Genomic DNA, 18,499 nt, shown 5'->3' on the forward strand with positions numbered 1-18,499 from the left:
TCCTTGATGATCTGTATGAGAATCTGCAGCATAAAATAAAATAAATAAATAAAATAATGAAAGATTGATCTAGTACCTTGAAGGACTGGAGGGCCCATTCTGCAGCACAACAATAAAGAGAGCAGCATTTTTTGATGTAAAGGACTGGAAAAGAACACACAGAACACCATCAACATAAACGGGATGAGGAAAAACTATGAGACAAAAAGTAAAAAGCCTTAAAGTGAGTGTTTCTGTAACATTATCTCTTTTTCAAATGACTTTATTGACCATTGAACCAAGTGTACCATCAGATAAACGACAAGGGCCGAAGCGGACACAAAGAACCACAGCAGATGGCCTCCAGACAATCGACAAGATACAAGTCAGTGTTTTTTTTTCTCTTAAAAGTAAGAAAATTAGTAAGGCCTCCACAAAGTCACCTAATAATTATTAAATATTCTTTTTTTTATACAACGTATGAACACACTGATGATGTTTACTTTTCCTCTGCTTCTCTTGAGAGTGAAATAATAAAAGAGTCGAAGAACAGAGACGACTACTTGGCAACGTGTAGTGCGGTCCATGGATTGAAGTCAGGACAAGCAGCCTGTGACCACAAACAAACAGAAGAAATGTCTTACAAGTGCTTCTTGGACAGCCAACATTTACAGTAAAGCGTCCGAATATAGAACTACTGCCCTTGGCAGCGTGTGTCCTGGCGGCTGTCCTCTTTGACATGTACAAGTGGTTGCGTCCTCGCAGGGACAAATGACACGCTGGAAAAAGTCCAGTCTCAATTTGTCCCCCTCTCTGAAAAAAAAGTTCCGTCCAAGTAGAGGGCTCTTGTATGCTCCTCCCACAATGGGGCGTGGCTACAGCAGGCTGCCGGGCCAAGAGACGATGGTCAGCGTGATTCTTCCTCGGAGCTCCTTGAGGAGGCGCACCAGCGCCATGTGGGTCATCCCCCATGTGCTCTTTCCGTTTACCTCCAGTAAGATGTCTCCGCACCTGCACACACACATACACACATACACACACACACATGTGTGTGTCATTCAGACAGGAAACATAACCTAGAAGATGAACACTGTTCTTATAGTAGACAAACATTATTAACTCAAATGGGACGTGAGTGAGTCAGTGACTCATAATTTGACAGTTGAACTTTAGGGTCGGACTGCCTTCATAGGGTTCTTGTTTTGATTAAGAAAGACATATTCCATTTTGGAATTTTCTCTTGACCTTAGTAGTCATCTTAGGTTAACACCATTTAGAATCAACAAGGTTCTTGCTCCGATCCGTCTGAAGTAAACAGCCAGGAACTAGTTACCTGTAAAAAAAAATATGCAACAGTTTGACCTCAGCTACTTTTTCTCTTGTCCATATGGGGGTAGGGTTGCGTATCAAATTGCATGTCGAGTACTATAAATTTGTACATGTTGGTAGGTCTGCATTGGAATGAAAGCCTCTCACGCCCTGTCGACAGTTCCCCGTGCCCCTCCCCGCTATTTGAGAAGCACTGCTCTACGCTAAATATGCTACACAAACGGTTGAGTGGTTAGCGCGCAGACCTCACAGCTAGGAGACCAGGGTTCAATTCCACCCTCGGCCATCTCTGTGTGGAGTTTGCATGTTCTGCCCGTGCATGCGTGGGTTTTCTCCGGGAATGATTGTTTGTCTATATGTATGATTGTTTGTCTATATGTGCCCTGTGATTGGCTGGCGACCAGTCCAGGGTGTACCCCGCCTCTCGCCCAAAAGACAGCTGGGATAGGCTCCAGCACCCCCTGCGACCCTCGTGAGGAAAAAGCGGTAGAAAATTAATGAATGAAGGAATGCTACACAAACAAAAAATGGTGGGAATTTGTATTAAACAGAAGAAAACCCAGAGAAAAACTTAACCCTTGACCTCGGTTTTGTCAAACATCATGAGATAGACATCCTTTTATAATCAATAGGGTTCTCATTCTGATGAAGACAATTGAAGTTTTAAGGAAACGGGCTGCAATTTGTAACTGGCATTGAGCAGACAACATATATGGAATCTTATTAAAAAAAGCTGTCTTCTTTGTTGTGAGAAGTGAGATCATGATTTGAACCTCTCAGGCCATCTCAAGGTGGATGTCTGTCAAAACCAATAGGGTTCTTGCTATGACAGAGAAGAAAGATGCCAGCATTACAATGATCATCTGCAGTATGCGTAAGTAGTGGACAGAAGCAAGTACCTGATGCCGCCGTCGTTGTAGGCAGGCGTGCCCTTGACGATGGAGCGTATAAAAAAGCACTGGTTGCAGTTGACCTCCTCCTGACCTCCCACAATGCTGAAGCCCAGGCTGCCTGACATGCTCCGCCGCAGCACGATGTCCTTGCAGCTGTACAGTTGCCTGCGGGATCAGCGCCGTTAAACAACACTCCATGTAGTGTACATCATCTAGTGTCCATTTTTTTGCGGCCAATCAGACCTGGGCAGCTGCAGCCATGTCACCCACAGCGGGGAGTAGTCGTTGTTGGGTAGTAGGCTCTTGGTGGTGTCGGTGGGTGAGGGAGTGAGACATGGCGGCAGCTCGCTGTCCTGCGGGCCCATCTCGGGCGGTCGCATCTCCAAGACCTTGAGCACCACGGGGGAGGAGGTGTTCTTCAGGTTGGCCACGGCCTCGCTCCGCGTCACGCCCGTCAGATCAACCCCGTTCACATCAAGCAAGATGTCACCTGAGAGGGAGAGAGCATGCGAAGGGAGGTTTAAGATGCGGCTTCGTCCTCTAGCACAATTAAATATTCTATGTCCTCGCTAAGGAAACAAAGGCGAGCGACACGTGTGCTTTCAAATATGGCAGCGCTACGATGAAAGAGGGCAAAGCAATGACACTACCCAGCATGCATGGGAAGGACACGATCATATGCTAATACTAATGCATATATGCAAGTAGACAATTATGATGCAATTATGATGCAATACATTCACTATACATACGCTATAAAGCTAAGTGATTCATTTACACTAATAGGATACCATTCACTCTTGGCAACATACAGTCCACTCAAATTGCTTCAATAAAATTGTGATGTAATACAGTACAATGCACAGATATCGCTCACTTCAATTGTGATGTGATAGAGTACGATTCACCAATACAATTCACTGGTATTCCTAGCATGATACCATTCACTCCAATTACGATACAGCATGACTTGTTCCAATTACAATATAAGTCACTTCAATCACAATGCCATACAGTACAACTCACCGAGATGACGACACAGTATGATATGAGTCACTACGATGAAGATACAATTCACTATGATTACAATGCAATATGGCCTGATACTATACAGTGATACAGTGTTCCCTCGCTACATCACGATTCCCCTTTCATGGATTTGCTGTTATACGCTATTAATAAATGTACATTTAGAATATATTTTTTAACAGCATATGAACATGCATTGTGTTCTGCTTCTTTGTGATGTATTAGAGTGATCTATCGGTGCTCTGTTGTATGTTTGTTATTGTATTTGCTACTGCTACCAGTAAGGGGTGTTGTATACTCATGTTGAAGACGTGTCTAACGCTATCTCATCTGTGTATTTACATGCCTGTATTTGCAATTAAGAACCCACAGCAGGAAATAGCCGGCCAAATATAGAGCCAGAACAGTCCTGATTGGCTAAGGGAGAACTCGCCCCTTGTGATCTGCGTCCTGATTGGCTGTAGAACATTGTCAATCAATCTCCTTTGTGCTGTTGCGAGCAAACTGCTTGACCTGCTTGCTAACCTCCAATAAACAATAGAAGTAACTAAACTGACTAAATGAATCTTTGGTTCCACGAGTAGGATGAAAAAGAGGACTATGATAGGAAGAATATGTTTTAACAAGGATACAAAAATGCTACAGCCAAACCGCACCAGGATGAACCATGGTCAGAGCAATGAATATGGTGATCATTTAATAACCTATTTTTCATTCTGATACAGAAAAACACAATATATTTCACTTTTATTATAGTGCGATACGGTAGGAGTGAAATGTGAGGCAATCTCCGTCTCTACCGCAATGTCAACAATGCACAGATTGGATTCAGACATGACAAGCTTTAGATGCTGCAGTCAGCAGAATCGCTCTCAACTGGGACACAGAATGTTGCTTTTACATGAAACGACTCTACAGTCAGCCACTGCCTGGTTTCACTCTCCTTAGCATCACCGCCGCTATGCTAATGCCTATGCTAATGTTTCCTTGGGATCATTTGTGGAGCACTGAACCTCAGCGAGTCTTCCACTGCTGGATGATTAACTTTTTTAATTAGACACATGTCTTGTCAATCACTGCGCCTGCAGGGCAAACATCAAGACAAATCCGTCACCAGTCGCTGATCTGATTTAGTAGAAGCTGCATCCTTGATTTGGACAGCGTTACGAAAGAACCTTTGGACTTGCTAAAGATAGAGTACGTATTCAAATGTGTTCTATTTGTTTAACCGAAAATGGGAACCGTGTACAGCAATGCAGAGATTCTAAACTGCCCATGCAAAGCAGACATGGCACCTGTAAAGCTGCCAATAAGATCACCTTTGCGTATGGATCCCTCCTGGCCTACCACGCCATCGGGGTCCACATTAGTGACATAGATGGGCAGATCCCAGCCACGACTGGACATGCCCCCTGCCACAGCCATGCCCAACGAGTCGTAGGGCTCCTTGCTCAGCGTGACCGTCTTCTCATAGCAGGCAGGCTTCTGACACGAGTCCTGGACGATAGAAGACAGATGTTAAAGCCATATAGACACTGATTTGTTAGTCTTGTGTGTGTGAGCCTACCAGCAATGTTTGCTCCATATCTACAGGGGAATACGGCGGGGGACCATCCATGGCCCATGGAGCCTCTTGGAGGATGTCAGGTGCGGGAAGGCAGATCTGACGAGACACGACGAAGTGGACGCCCTCCTCGCTTGCCTTAGAAGACACAACAACACCTTTTAAAAACAATTTACAATGTTCACCGTGGAAGAATGAAAACAAGCTAGCGTCGCAATGTCAATCCCATTCCTCACTTTTGTTAACTAGCTGAGGTTAGCCTGAGAGAATACAGTAGTACAGAGGCCGTGCCTCCACTCACCGAGAAAAAGAGGCTTTATGACTGACAAAAGGGCTCACTCCATTCATGACATTGTTCTATGGAGCAAATGAGCCAAGGTGCTGAAACCAATGTCTTGTCTTGTTAAAGGCAAGAGACGAAGAAAACAGACAAGTGTGCACATGGCGATATATTGAGGCATATATATATATTTGTGTGCTTAATTAATGAATTTATTATAATCCCAGGCCTAATGCCCATGAGACATTTTATTACTGAAGGAGAAATCCTGTCAATTTTTAATGTTGCAAGATCTTCTGACACAAGATGTTGTGTTTGCATGAACTAACTGTCTGAATAGATAATAGATGTTTGCTCTATAGTAACTATTAAACAAAAATCAATAGCAGTACATTCAAAATGACTTTAGTTTGTGCCAATTTCCATCTTCCTAGTTCCTAAAACAGCTTATGAGAACCAATAAAATGGAATATCATTACCCATTTTCCATCATTCTACTCCTAAAGAGCTTGTGGCAATATCAGTGAATCTCATTTCTTATTTAAGTCACTCCCTTAAGGACCATGAGTGATTGGATAAATCTTCTGACATTTCCTTATGTGGTTGATTGGCTTGGATTTTTGGAATGAGAGGCCTTTGCTTTTTTATTCTTAATGACTAATTTGCATTTGCCCTTATGACAGCACCATACAGGCACTGCATTTATTCACGGATTTGCATTTCTACAGACAGTCTGATGACTGACTGACTAGTTCCTGCTCCTCTGAGAGTCACTGCCTTGGTCTCTGTAGCACAGAGCTCTGCGAGCCTAAATTAGCCAGTCTGGCCCATTATTGCCTTAAGTGGTCTAATTTAATTTCTTCCCTGCCAGTTGTTCATCTCTGTCAGAAAGTACTTGTGCTGTGGAACTCTGCTCGGGAACCTTTAGGTCCAGAGACCCTACACAATTCGACAGCAATTAGCCATCATTATGCACTGAATGCACCACCATTGACTGGCAGCAGGGAATCATTGCAATCAAATAGGATTACGTGCGGCGTAGTGCAACACAATTATCCTCAATCATTGGAATTGCCAAGCAGAACCATAAGAACATGGACTGTTATCTTTAGGGAATATCATTTAAAGAAATACTTTCACCGCTCCACCAACCTGGATAAGCAGAGCAGCATGCTCTGGAGCTCCATAACGAAGATCGTGCCCGTTGATGGCGAGCACACGGTCGCCGACACAGAGTTGCCCATCGCGCGCCGCCAACCCGCCCTCGAGCAGATCAAAGATGTACAGGCCGGGCTCCTCGGGCCGTCTCACCAGCTTGATGCCCAGCTGCTCGTCCGGCACGCTCTTGCTCAGGACCACGTGGACGCTGTCGTCCCTGAAGGGGTGGTGGTGGGGGAGGCCATGGGACGGGTGGGCGCCCCCAAGGCCCTGCGCATGTGGGTGGCGATAGCGGTGGCGCTGTTCTCTGAGGATGGTGAGACGCAGAAGCTGACAGGGCTGCTTGAGGGTTGCCACAGCATAGCAGTGAGACACGTTGCTGATGTCGATGCCGTTGACCTGACGAAGAGGACCAAGAAATGTGTCAAATTGCGTGTATAAATGACAAAATTATATGTAAAGTCACAGAAAAAAATATTAGACCAACGCTGTTTCTTCTATTTCTTGTTCATTTCAATGGCTGGTACCACTACAAGTATGTTACCTGAATAATACAACGAACACAACAACATTCATTCATTCATTCATTTTCTACCGCTTTTTCCTCACGAGGGTCGCGGGGGTGCTGGAGCCTATCCCAGCTGTCTTTGGGTGAGAGGCGGGGTACACCCTGGACTGGTCGCCAGCCAATCACAGGGCACATATAGACAAACAACCATTCACACTCACATTCATATTTGGAGTCGCCAATTAACCTAGGATGTTTTTGGAATGTGGGAGGAAACCGGAGTACCCGGAGAAAACCCACGCATGCACGGGGAGAATATGCAAACTCCACACAGAGATAGCCGAGGTTGGAATTGAACCCTGGTCTCCTAGCTGTGAGGTCTGCGCGCTAACCACTCAACCAACGTGCCGCCCCACACAACAACATGGAATGCCAAAAAGCACTGTTTTTTGCAGTATAATAAACAGACATATAATTATAATAAGCAGACATTGAAGGAGGTTGCCAAATTTGTGAGTATTGTCACCATATTTACATAGTATTCAGACACCTCTAGGTTATGTTTTTCCAAAAAACAACCAGCAATAAATCTAGAAACCTTTCTGACATTCTTTCATTATGCCATGTATGTTAGTATAACTTTCTGATTGACATGTTTTTACCAAATATGGTTAAATTTCCTATAAAGACTAACATGATCTTCCAAAATCTATTTGACTACAATTGTATGCGTCCAACTTGGTGAGAAAAACATTTGGGAGGAAGGCCCCTTTTCTCTTGCCAGCGGAGAAATCGAGGTCCATAAAAGCATTCTTGGATGACTTTGGTGTTGAAGAACATGCCATCATACACGTTTGGGATGAACTAGAACATAGATTGGAGCAGAGCCATCAGCCCCTCTCTCACGTCCACATCATGAATGGCCACAAATTCCCACAAAGTCTAATTAAATCATTGAAAGTCTTCCCAGATGATTGGAAGCTGTTGCATGTTCACTTCCTGTGGGTGCACGGGCCACATTTCCCCAAAAGTATGCATCACTGTGTTGGCTCCACTACAAATTGTGAGTATTCCTGGTTTGTACAAATGTTGAATTCAGGATACCTTGAGGATCATGTCCCCCGGCAGTAAGCGTCCGTCCCGAGCGATGACACCTTCCCTATAGATGTCCTGGATGAGGATGCGGACCAACGGCGTCTCGTTCCCACCCACGATACTGATGGCCAGTGGCTCTGAGGGATCCACCCTGGTGATTTTAATACTGGTAACCTCCCCATCTGGGATCAGGTGATGAAGCTGAGGCAGAGCTAGCACTGAGGAGGAGAGAAGAAGAAGAACAGTTTGAGTCCAGCTGTATAGCAAGGAGAAAAAAAACTAGTTTTCAAAACAAGCCAAGTTAAACAGGAGAGGAAGTAAGAGAATAATGATGCTGAACGAGAGAGCAGAATATTGCAGAGCAGCTGCCTTGACTCCCTCAGGTTACTCAAACAAAGTCGTAGGAGCCAAGAAGCAAAAGGCGCTTGGCTCATTGTAGAACTTGATGTTTGTGCGATTAGTCACATCCATCTGTAGGAAATGTGCCTGGGAAAAAGCTCAACTTCACATTTCCACATTTTTTACACAAAAGAGGAGGCGGCCAGCGTTATTTTGAAGGGTTAGAGCATTTCCAAACTCTGATTGGAGAAAAATGTAAAATCCATCTTTCTACAATACGTGCAACATTTCAAATATGGACTTGATTGGCATTCGATTGTCAACCTTTAAGGTAAAATGTTACACATTTGGAAGGACTTGGACACTGCAAAGTAATGGAAAGAAAATTAATCCAATTGAATTAATTCCCTGCCTCATTAAACCTAGACACACTTTTCCTGCAGTATGTTAGTACTTCTAGTACTTCTGCCTGTACATATATTCCATTTAGATGACTGAAAAGTCGTCACAAATGTATTTATTCATTCATTCATTTTCTACCGCTTTTTCCTCACAAGGGTCGTGGGGGTGTTGGAGTCGATCCCAGCTATTAATTTATATTACACAAATGCATGATGAAAGTGTGTTTGTTTTTTTTCAAGACTGTAGTGCAAATTTTTGCATACAACCGTAAATCAAATTTGTAGCACCCACTATGGGTTGTATTCAAAATGCTTTGGAGGATATCCTATTCAGTGTACATGTAATACAAATGGTCAATTACTTGCCAAGTCCTGCACATGACCCTGCAATGTTTGCTTGATGGTGTTTGTTGCCGCTGCACAGTGACCGAGTGGTTAGCATGTTGGCCACACAGTCAGGAGATCGGAAGACCTGGGTTTGAATCTCCGCTTGGCCATCTCTGTGTGGAGTTTGCATGTTCCCCGTGCATGCGTGGGTTTTCTCCGTGTACTCCGGTTTCCTCCCACATTCCAAAAACATGCTAGGTTAATTGGTGACTCCAAATTGTCCATAGGTATGAATGTGAGTGTGAATGGTTGTTTGTCTATATGTGCCCTGTGATTGGCTGGCGACCAGTCCTCTCGCCCTAATGAGGATAAGCGGCATAGAAAATTGATGGATAAATGGTGTTTGTTACTTGTAAATACCTTGTGGTGAGTTTGTCAGATAACAAATAACGTTTGAAATACTATACACCCTTGTGTATACAATGGTTCAGGAGTGTTAAAATTACACTTCGTGATCCTAATTCTTTGATTTTCATAAGGAGGACTGCTTTGAACCATTCTGCTCTATGCAGTTCCTCTTCACTTCTTTCTGGTGGCCTTCAACAATCACAAGCAGTATTGCATGACTCCAAAAGTAAACACACTTATAGGAAGTTGTTGTTATAGCTGATACATCCTATTCTTATGGAGGACTAATTTGGTCATCAGCCACGGCCCCTCAGTGACAAAAATGATTCATTCTTTGTTTTGTTCCTTTTTTGCCACAGAAGAAAAATGTCTCCTCATCCCTCAGCGGGACACCCCCCTTGGTGTCGTCATATTCTGTTCTACTAACGCTGCACTTTCTTCACTCCAAAAGTCAATATTTTGTCAGATTGCTTGGAGGTGGGAGAACGTATCTAACAGTGGACGGGGCTCACACTGTTATGTAAGCCTTCATGCCCCCCCCTCCCCCATTCACAATATTCACTCTCTTATGTCCATTGTATCCATGTTAGTATCTGCATCCTTTCAATGAATGTTTAATTAGCTTCTCCAGTGATATTTTTTCCCTGATCATTGGTCATCCCATTCCTACACAACATTTCCTCTTCCAACTCTATTTGGACGTTATGCTCTGTCACAGCAGTGCCACGGCCCTGTGTGCATATTAAGGTAATTATCACTGCAGCCTAATGGATCCAGCAGGTTGTGAACGCTGCTCTCCCAGGAGGCTCTTCCATCATTGTTGCGCAAAGTTGTTAACCAGTGACAGTAGGAGGAACGTGACGAGCCTCTTCATCATGTGTGACGTCCGCTAACCCGTCCCCCCTGTCCAAAAGCGCCTCAGGGCAACCGATCTCCCTCCTGATTTGTCTCTCACGATGCATCAGCGGTCTTATGCAATCTGCAGCTGAATTATTAAAGGAACATCTGCTTGCGCTTGGAGCCATGTCACCTTCCTTGTTCAGCTGGGGGAATGTCACAAATACACATGCACATTCTCTTTGGAAGCCTCTTTAGGGAACGATGGCAGGACAGGAGAGTTCATGCAGTCAAAGATCCAGCACAAGTGCACAACAAGCACAAACGTGCATTGATTCCAGACAGAATCCATACCTCCTTGTGGTACGCTGGAATTTCTGGCATTGTCCCTCTCTTCCGATGTCTCGTTGTTGACGGCCGTGCCACTCTTGGTCCTCCTGAGGACACTGAAGGCCCGGTTCAGCCTTCTAAAAGATCGGCTTCGCACTAGACAGAAAGAGAGCGAGAGACACCTTTTATAGAGCTCAGCATCAACATGTCTGGACATGTCTGACAGAACTGCAGTGGTCTGCTGAAGTTTTTCATCTGATTGGTCAACCTTTGGTACTATTGGGAACCTATAAAGTACAATATTAGGGTGTATTCTCAAGAAAGGCATATTATTGTGAGCTCTGTCAGAGAAAGATGACATGTTAATTGAAGAACCAAAGAAGATGGAGGAAAACTCATGAAGTACATTTTGCTCACCAGGACATATGCATTGAAACATATTAGTCTACTTTAATGCTAATCACTGGAAAAGGTGCTTTCTCTGCATCGCAAGACAAGACTCCATACTTGAATTAATCAAAAATACAGTTTACATGCCTCGATTGGTGCTGCTGATTTGGGTTGCAACTACGGGGGCTCAGCCGGATGAAAGGAAAAGGCATTGTAACATGTCTTTCTGAGACTGAAATAGGTAAAATATGAACAAAACTGCATTAACAATGGCTTACCAAAAAACATTGACGAAGCGGTATGTCCACACTGTGATGAAGTCTTGTAATATTACATTTTTCAATGTGAGTGCATCCATAAAGGTTATGATTAGATACAATGCATGCGTTGCCGGAGTCAGAATTTTTTTATTGGGGTGACCGAGATGAGACCATGTTACATAAGGGGTGGCGGGAAGTTGATATGTCCAGGTGGCCAGTGGGGTGGCCGGAGAGTGACCAATGGTGGCCACCACCGCATAGCTCTGCCGCTGAATGCATGTGGACTATTTTGCCAAAGTTAAACAATATGAGTTATGTTCAGCATCTTTTCAGCGTCTTGTATGCTTTAAGCTTGACTTGTTGAACTGCCCTCAACAAGCGTGTGTGATGCATCTGTTTCCGTAAAGAGGAGCGGCTCGCGACCAGCAGCTCAACAATTAGCAAACCCAATCTGTGCTCATGGTTGCATAACGGCAGCGTGATATAACACACCACAGATTGTCATGCCGATGTCCAGAAGGTGCTTCAAACTGGCCCTGAGGGACTCTTGTCTGGCTTTTCCTAGAGAAAAGACAGACAGGATGAACCACAGCCATGGCTTCGGCGAGACTCTACAGCGCCATCCACCATCTTCCCTTGCACCCCCGCCCCCTCTGGGACCTGAAGAGATGCAATGGCTCCTGACAGCCACATTATTCTTTAAAGGCTCCAGCAGCTCCTGGGTTTGGCAGCTTGTTCAGCATTAGTGACGCTCACGGTGGCAGTGGTTGCTGCTATCGAAAGTGCTGTGCGACGTCATTTGGTGTCCCCACTGACCGCAGGCTCACTTCATAAAGTGGCAGAAATGAGGCAGCTGTCGTCACAGAGTGGAAATGCATGCTAGCTCTGGCTATATTTAAAATGCTTCCCCTTTGACGACATAACGTGCTTTTGCTTTTGCAGCAAAAATTCCCTCTTCATGTTGAAATTGTACTCGTCCAGGACCAGTGCAAAAACATTAACTGCAACCCACATGTGTGCAACTCACACTCACTCTTCTTGCTGCTGCAGCGTGCTGCCAGGCTGGTGGTGCTGCCCGACTGGCTGTGGTCCTCCATGCTGGGGTCAAAGGCTGGGTTGACCAGACCTGCCTCGTCTGCCAGCAGGGCAACGGCGGCAGAGGTGGGGCCGTCGCCGGGCAGCGTGGCGATGGTGAGCTCCGACGTGCTGTCCGTGCATTCGCCCTCCTGCGAGCGCCGCTTCCTGTCCGCCGAGAGGCCATAGTGAGAGGCGCCTTTACACCTGGGAAAAAAAAAGGTGAGTCAGTGAGTCGCGATGACAACAGCATCATGTCGAAATGACTTCATGAACCTTTTGTAATGAACGAAGTGTCTAAGCAAGTTTGGCAGTCATGAACACTCGCTAAGAGTCAAAACATTCATGAGGCTGTCTGCTGGAAAAGGTCAAAGTGTGAGCAGATTTGATCATTTTCTCTGCAAACGTTTGTGGCATGAATACAAAAGAATCATATTCATGCATGTTGTCCTTCCTGCTTCCCAAATACAACCAGCGGAACGCAAAGATATTAATACCCAAGAGCAATCAAATAAGCTTTGTCTCACCATGTAAACAAATAGCATTTAAGGATAAAATTAACAACTAAACAAGTTTGAATGCAAGTAATGTAAAATGAATGTGCCATAATGTGCCATTAAAAAATAATTCAGAAATGATAATGTGCATGTGAATGTATTTCTAATCTCTCACAATCCTACTTTATAAGATACTATACCATGCACAAAATGCAAGTGTCACTAATTAAAAATATCATGCATCATTCCTATCCAGTTTTTACTTTATTTTAGCATCATTTTGTTTTATGAGGAGGTTATCTTTAAACTTGTGTGACAATTAGTAGGGGTTTTATGTGACACCCAACTCACGAGACAAGACGATGCATGAGATTGGGTCCGCGAAAACGAGACAAGTTTTCAACATCAATTTTAAGAAAAGTACAATGAAAACATTTGACTGTACAGCAGACTTGTACCTGCAATGTCGCAAGACAATGTCCCACAAATTGACGATTTTCTTTTGTGAGACCAAATAAACCCATTCATCCATCTTCTATACCGCTAATCGTCTTAATTTCTCCACACACAAACGCCACTCTTTTGTTGTGTGTATGCTAAAGCATCTGTAGGAATGACAAAAGGTCTCACACTGTTGGCTATTGTTTAATGAAGCGTCTTGGTGCCGAACCAATGCACAGAGTGAATCCCATTCCTGCCTCTTTGGAGGCGAGAAATGAGAAAACAGACACACATTCTTCTGGCAATAGATGGAGGCTGGCTAAATTATTGACTTCATTGCCATTCATTGTGTGATTAATTAATTTATTATTGCAAGAGTTTTTTTTTTATGAACGAGAAATCTCATGACGTTTTAACAATTTTCAATTCGCTCACCCACAAAAGGGATCAAGCAAAAACAAGATAATAAAGGCCAGGAGAGACTAGACACTTGATTCCACACCAGTCCATATTTCTCAGGGAAAGGCCTACTTTAACTATGATACATACTTTTCAGTCACAGATCAGATCAGGGAGCATTACACAAAAGTCCAAAGTCGCAATCGATCCCCATCGAGCAGACGTGCTCTTACATTAGAGCGCCGTCCAGGCCGCCTGCTTCTGCCTGCCCTGTGAGTTATTCCTGCTCATTCAGTTAGTAAATTGAATGCTATCAAGCATGTCTGCACAGCAACATGGAAGTTAACCCAGTAAAGTGGTTGAATAGAGCAATATGTCAATCCACTTCAGAGTGGAGGACACAGTACAGTCTTGTGTCTGCAGGGCACAGAGGCTTGCATGGCTGTACAAAAACATCTTAGTGGTCTTTACAGAGGCTGTTAGCATTTCTCTATTATAGCTATGAGTATGCACATGCAACCCTGCTTTGGGAACAGACGGATGTTTTTGATCCATCAGTATGTGGACGTTACCTATTACCTAAAGTTACGCAGTTTCCTTAAAAACATTTTTTTGTGGGCTATTTGGGGAGTTTTCTTACAGTAGAAACTACAAATCAGTGAATTTTGCCCAGATCACTATCCATTCGTCTCTTCCAATTCAATAATGTACTCAACACAACACAGCCACTTTTGGCTTCCGGCTGCCACAATTACCATTTTCACAACCGAATGGGATACAAACGAGGGTCATTCACCCAAACAACTGTCCAAACTCCACTGTAAGGTCATTCTCCTGAAAAAGGTTACCAAAAGCATGTCATTGCAGGCAAAAATGAAAGTTGTTATTTCTAAAAGGTCAACTCATTTGCATATAGTCTGTGCTGATTCAATTTTAGTTACATTGTGTATAGACTACGTTGTGTATATTTAACAAGGTGTAACGTTTTGTCAGAGTTTGGTCAAAGTAGGTGTTTTGAATGAAGCAAAATGCACTGCATGAGGTGTTATTCATTCATTAATTTTCTACCACTTATCCTCACGAGGGTCATGGGGGTGCTGGAGTCTATCCCAGCTGTCTTCGGGCAAGAGGCAGGGTACACCCTGGAGTGGTCACCAGCCAATCACAGGGCACATATAGACAAACAACCATTCACACTCACATTCATACCTATGGACAATTTGGAGTGGCCAATTAACCTAGCATGTTTCTGGAATGTGGGAGGAAACCGGAGTACCCGGGAAAAACCCACGCATGTACAGGGAGAACATGCAAACTCCACACAGAGAAGGCTTAGGGTGGAATTGAACTCGGGTCTCCTAGCTGTGAGGGCTGTGCGCTAACCACACAGCCGCTGTGCAGTCTACTTGAGGTGTTATACAATTTGTTTAACAGTCTTGCCGATCCTGTTCCGATCCTTTTTTTTTTGTCACAAAGATGATAGCGGATCTTCTCATTTTGCGGCCCAAAAGAGTGAAACCTTGCTTCAGGATATATACTTGAGTGGTGAAATAGGCTTAGTTGACATGGATGGTTGAAGAAACTGTATATATATTATATATATGTATGTATATTGACTACATCCCTCAGGATCAATGTTCCCCTTAAAGTGTCTGAGCACACACAACCACAGCACGTTCTCATTTGAATAAGAAAAATGTAAACGTAGTTTTGTCTTCAAAAGGTACCGTGACAACTGTCAGGGGCAGAGAGAATATATTTAGAGCTGTCACTGTCGACAAAACTAACAGGAAAGTAGAAGAAGTAGCTTTTGTTTGGTGTGAAAATTATTTATTAAAAGCTTAAGTAGGAGAGTTGCCTTTTAAGCAGTAGCAATATTGGTGTCATAAGTCTGGGTTTTATTTTAAGGACGCATCCCGTCTCAAGGGAAGCATGACTGACAACCATGTTGGATGCTTCAGAGATGCTTCAGAGATGCTTCAACGCTTGCCAGTCACTTTCACACAGTCAATATTCTTGGTTATTTTCTGCAAAATAAACATCTTTTAGTGCCGCAAACATCACCCTTCCCTCTGGGCAGATCAGTGGATGCTCGTTAGCGCTGTAGCCTTGTTATCGTATCATCCCTTGGATCTGTGGTGAGATAAGGCGCAAAGATGCCAAAGCATCCCCGCCACAAACAACCCCCCCTTGCTTTCCTCCTCTCTCTCCCTCCCTGGTCTCCAGTGCTGTCACAATTACCCACAATGCTCTCGGGGACGTGCCGAGGCGTCCCTGGATGCGACACAAACAGCCGTGTTCTTGTGATGCGGAATAAACACCGGCTCACAACTCATCAAAGCCTGTGAGACTCTCCAATCCTCTTTAGGGGTGAGTGGATTATCCGTCCTAACCCAAATATTCTCTCTGCCTCGCTCTCGCCGCTCCCTGACTGACGCCCAGCAACATATCGCAAATTACCCCCCGGGGCTGCGGTGACCAATGCAGGTCATACGGGTTGCATGCTTGCAAAAAAGATGTGTGCAAATACAGTGGTGGCCCTAAAATCTGAAATCAGCCAAAGATGGAGACAAGCAGAATGGATCCCAGTAGAGTGCAGACCTCCGCCAAGGCCAGACAATGGTAATCAAACACCTGCCCGACACCGACAGGACTTTAAAGGTCCCCTACTATGCACAAGTGACTTGTTAATGCTGTTCAAACAGTAATATATGTCCCTAGATCCTGTTTATGAGAACCCATCATAAGAAAAACCAATCATTACCCTCACTTGTTTGCTCATCTTTTGAGAGAAGAGGCACTCAAACTCGCACTTTTCAAATTGAGGCTTTTCAGCTTTTCATAACATCATGAAGAGGCTTTGCTACACATCTGAAAATACAACTATGAGCTCTGCCAACTATCTGAGTCAGATGTGGGAGCTGTAAGTTTCATCATTTTGTTTTTCTTCAATTGTTTGCTGATATTGGCCTGATATCCAACATCTATGTTGGATCAGGACATCCCGAGTTATGTTGTTGTATATGCTATATGGCATCTATTATGTTGGACATATGTCTCATAGGCACGAGGCCTGGGATAATTGATAAATTAAATGCCAGCACAGAGACCTCAGTATTGGACTATTGGTCATATTTCCTAGTTCTACTCAGGATTGGAGCAGCAGCATTCTGTATATACTGCTCGCTTATTGAGCTTGGTAGGAAGGCCGTTACAGTCGTCTAGCCTGCTGGAGACAAAGACATGGATTAGTCTCTCGAACTCTGGTTTAGTCACTATTCCCTTGAGTTTAGCATGTTTTTAAGGTGTAAAAAGCGGATGATGTTATTTGATTTGATTTATAGTTTCTTTGTCTCGTGGGTGGAGAGGGCGCCAGTAGCACGTCTAACGTAGTATAAATTATTTTAGTAGAGTGCGATATTGTCATATTGTAACATTAACATCTCATCTCATCACATTCTCATAGACCCAATCTTGTGTATCGTCTCGTCTCGTGCTTTGTGACACCCTTGTAAAAAGTACATAAAGTGCACAATAGCACTTATTGAAGACACACACACTGTTGGACAAACACAGGCATGGATAAACACAGCTTACCGTGTAGAGCTTACTAAAAGCACTTTTACAATATCTTAATTCCAGAATCAAGGCTAGATTTTGGACAACACACTTCCATACACCATTGTGGGACCTCTGAGGCTCATTTGGTAAAAAAAAAAAATAGTATTGTATGATGGATAGCAGGATGGATGGATGGGTAGATGTCCCATCCTGCCCAGATAGATAGATAATCTCCAAGTGAAATTGCAATTTAACAAAAAAAACACTGTTGCCTCATGAATGGATTTCATATGATCTCATTTCTAGCATACAAATCCTCTAAAACCTTGACTGTCGTATCGCTCAGCTGATCAGCCTTATTGACCAGGAAATGGCCAGATGTTGTTGACACTGACAGTCAATTTTCTGAAGCTCTCAAAAAAAAAAAAAACACTCCAGCGACATCTGACACATACAAAGCTGTGGAAAAACAAACAAAAAAGAGCATCTGCAGTTTCTGCCAGCCCGTGAGGCTGCCTGCAGGTATTTCTTACTAAAAAATGTGAGGTAAACATGGCAAGAGAAGATGAAACGGAAACGATAAGAATGGAGAAATAAGCACCATCTTAGGCACACGCGTCTAACCTCAGGTAACAACTACAAGATGGGATGGCAATGACAACATCCGGAAGCAACAACACTGCAGTATATTTAAACCTTGGATAGGCATTTTTCCATGACTTCTGTTTATTTGTCCATAAACCATGATCAAACTGTTTTAAAATCGTGTTTATTCTGATTTATTGCATTTAACATGTTTACTGTTGTGAAGTAAAATACGGCCCATTCAACTATTCCATCTATGTCCATCTAAATATTTACGACAGATTGTGTCATACGGGGGCATAGTTTGCCACAGACAGTAGATAGAATATCATCAGTAACGTCCAAATATGTATTCTTAGGTATGAATAATGTTTTAATTCAGCCCAGCTTATGGAACATTGAACGTCTGAGTTATGCCTGAGTTATGAATAACAAAGAAACAGCTGATTACGTTTCTGAACATCCAGTTTGCGTCTCCGCCCATTGCAGAATCACAACAATCATAGCTACTGGACGGTCCACAGTAATTACAATATATTTGAAACAGGATTATTACGAGAATACTATTATTTTGAAGTACTACCACAAAATGGAACTTGGTGAGTCCGATAAATGACGTACTCCCCTGCAGGAGCAGGAGCGTGACGATGAGCAGGCTGCCGACATGAAATATGTGAGCATATAACATGTCATGGCTGTGAAAATATGAATAATTTATCCTATTGTCACATTGTTGTCATGTCACATATGATGAGGTCAGTTGCTGGAGGAGGATGAGCTGTGTTCCTACACAAAGAGAAAAGCGGTAAGATTTC

At 43.6% G+C, this 18,499-nt stretch overlaps 1 protein-coding gene across 3 annotated transcripts in view; it reads right to left on the reverse strand.

The window, feature by feature from the left end:
- Window positions 1–439: 439 nt before the first annotated feature.
- Window positions 440–18,499, reverse strand: part of lnx1 (ligand of numb-protein X 1) — a 34,891-nt gene continuing 16,831 nt past the window's right edge. For 2 of the 3 annotated variants that reach the window (XM_058073459.2, XM_058073463.2), the window contains 9 exons: window positions 12,155–12,408; window positions 10,502–10,633; window positions 7,845–8,053; window positions 6,227–6,631; window positions 4,798–4,932; window positions 4,550–4,727; window positions 2,445–2,691; window positions 2,208–2,366; window positions 440–990 (listed from right to left, as the gene is read on the reverse strand). In XM_058073459.2, the coding sequence (XP_057929442.2) occupies window positions 855–990; window positions 2,208–2,366; window positions 2,445–2,691; window positions 4,550–4,727; window positions 4,798–4,932; window positions 6,227–6,631; window positions 7,845–8,053; window positions 10,502–10,633; window positions 12,155–12,408 (1,855 nt within the window). In that variant the 3' untranslated portion in view covers window positions 440–854. The remainder of the gene's footprint in view (window positions 991–2,207; window positions 2,367–2,444; window positions 2,692–4,549; window positions 4,728–4,797; window positions 4,933–6,226; window positions 6,632–7,844; window positions 8,054–10,501; window positions 10,634–12,154; window positions 12,409–18,499) is intronic. The other variant, XM_058073462.2, reaches the window with a different exon arrangement.

The sequence above is a fragment of the Doryrhamphus excisus genome, linkage group LG4 (assembly GCF_037039965.1).
Source record: "Doryrhamphus excisus strain RoL-2023G ecotype Guam linkage group LG4, RoL_Dexc_Guam_v1.1, whole genome shotgun sequence".
NCBI classification, from domain to species: Eukaryota; Metazoa; Chordata; class Actinopteri; order Syngnathiformes; family Syngnathidae; genus Doryrhamphus; species Doryrhamphus excisus.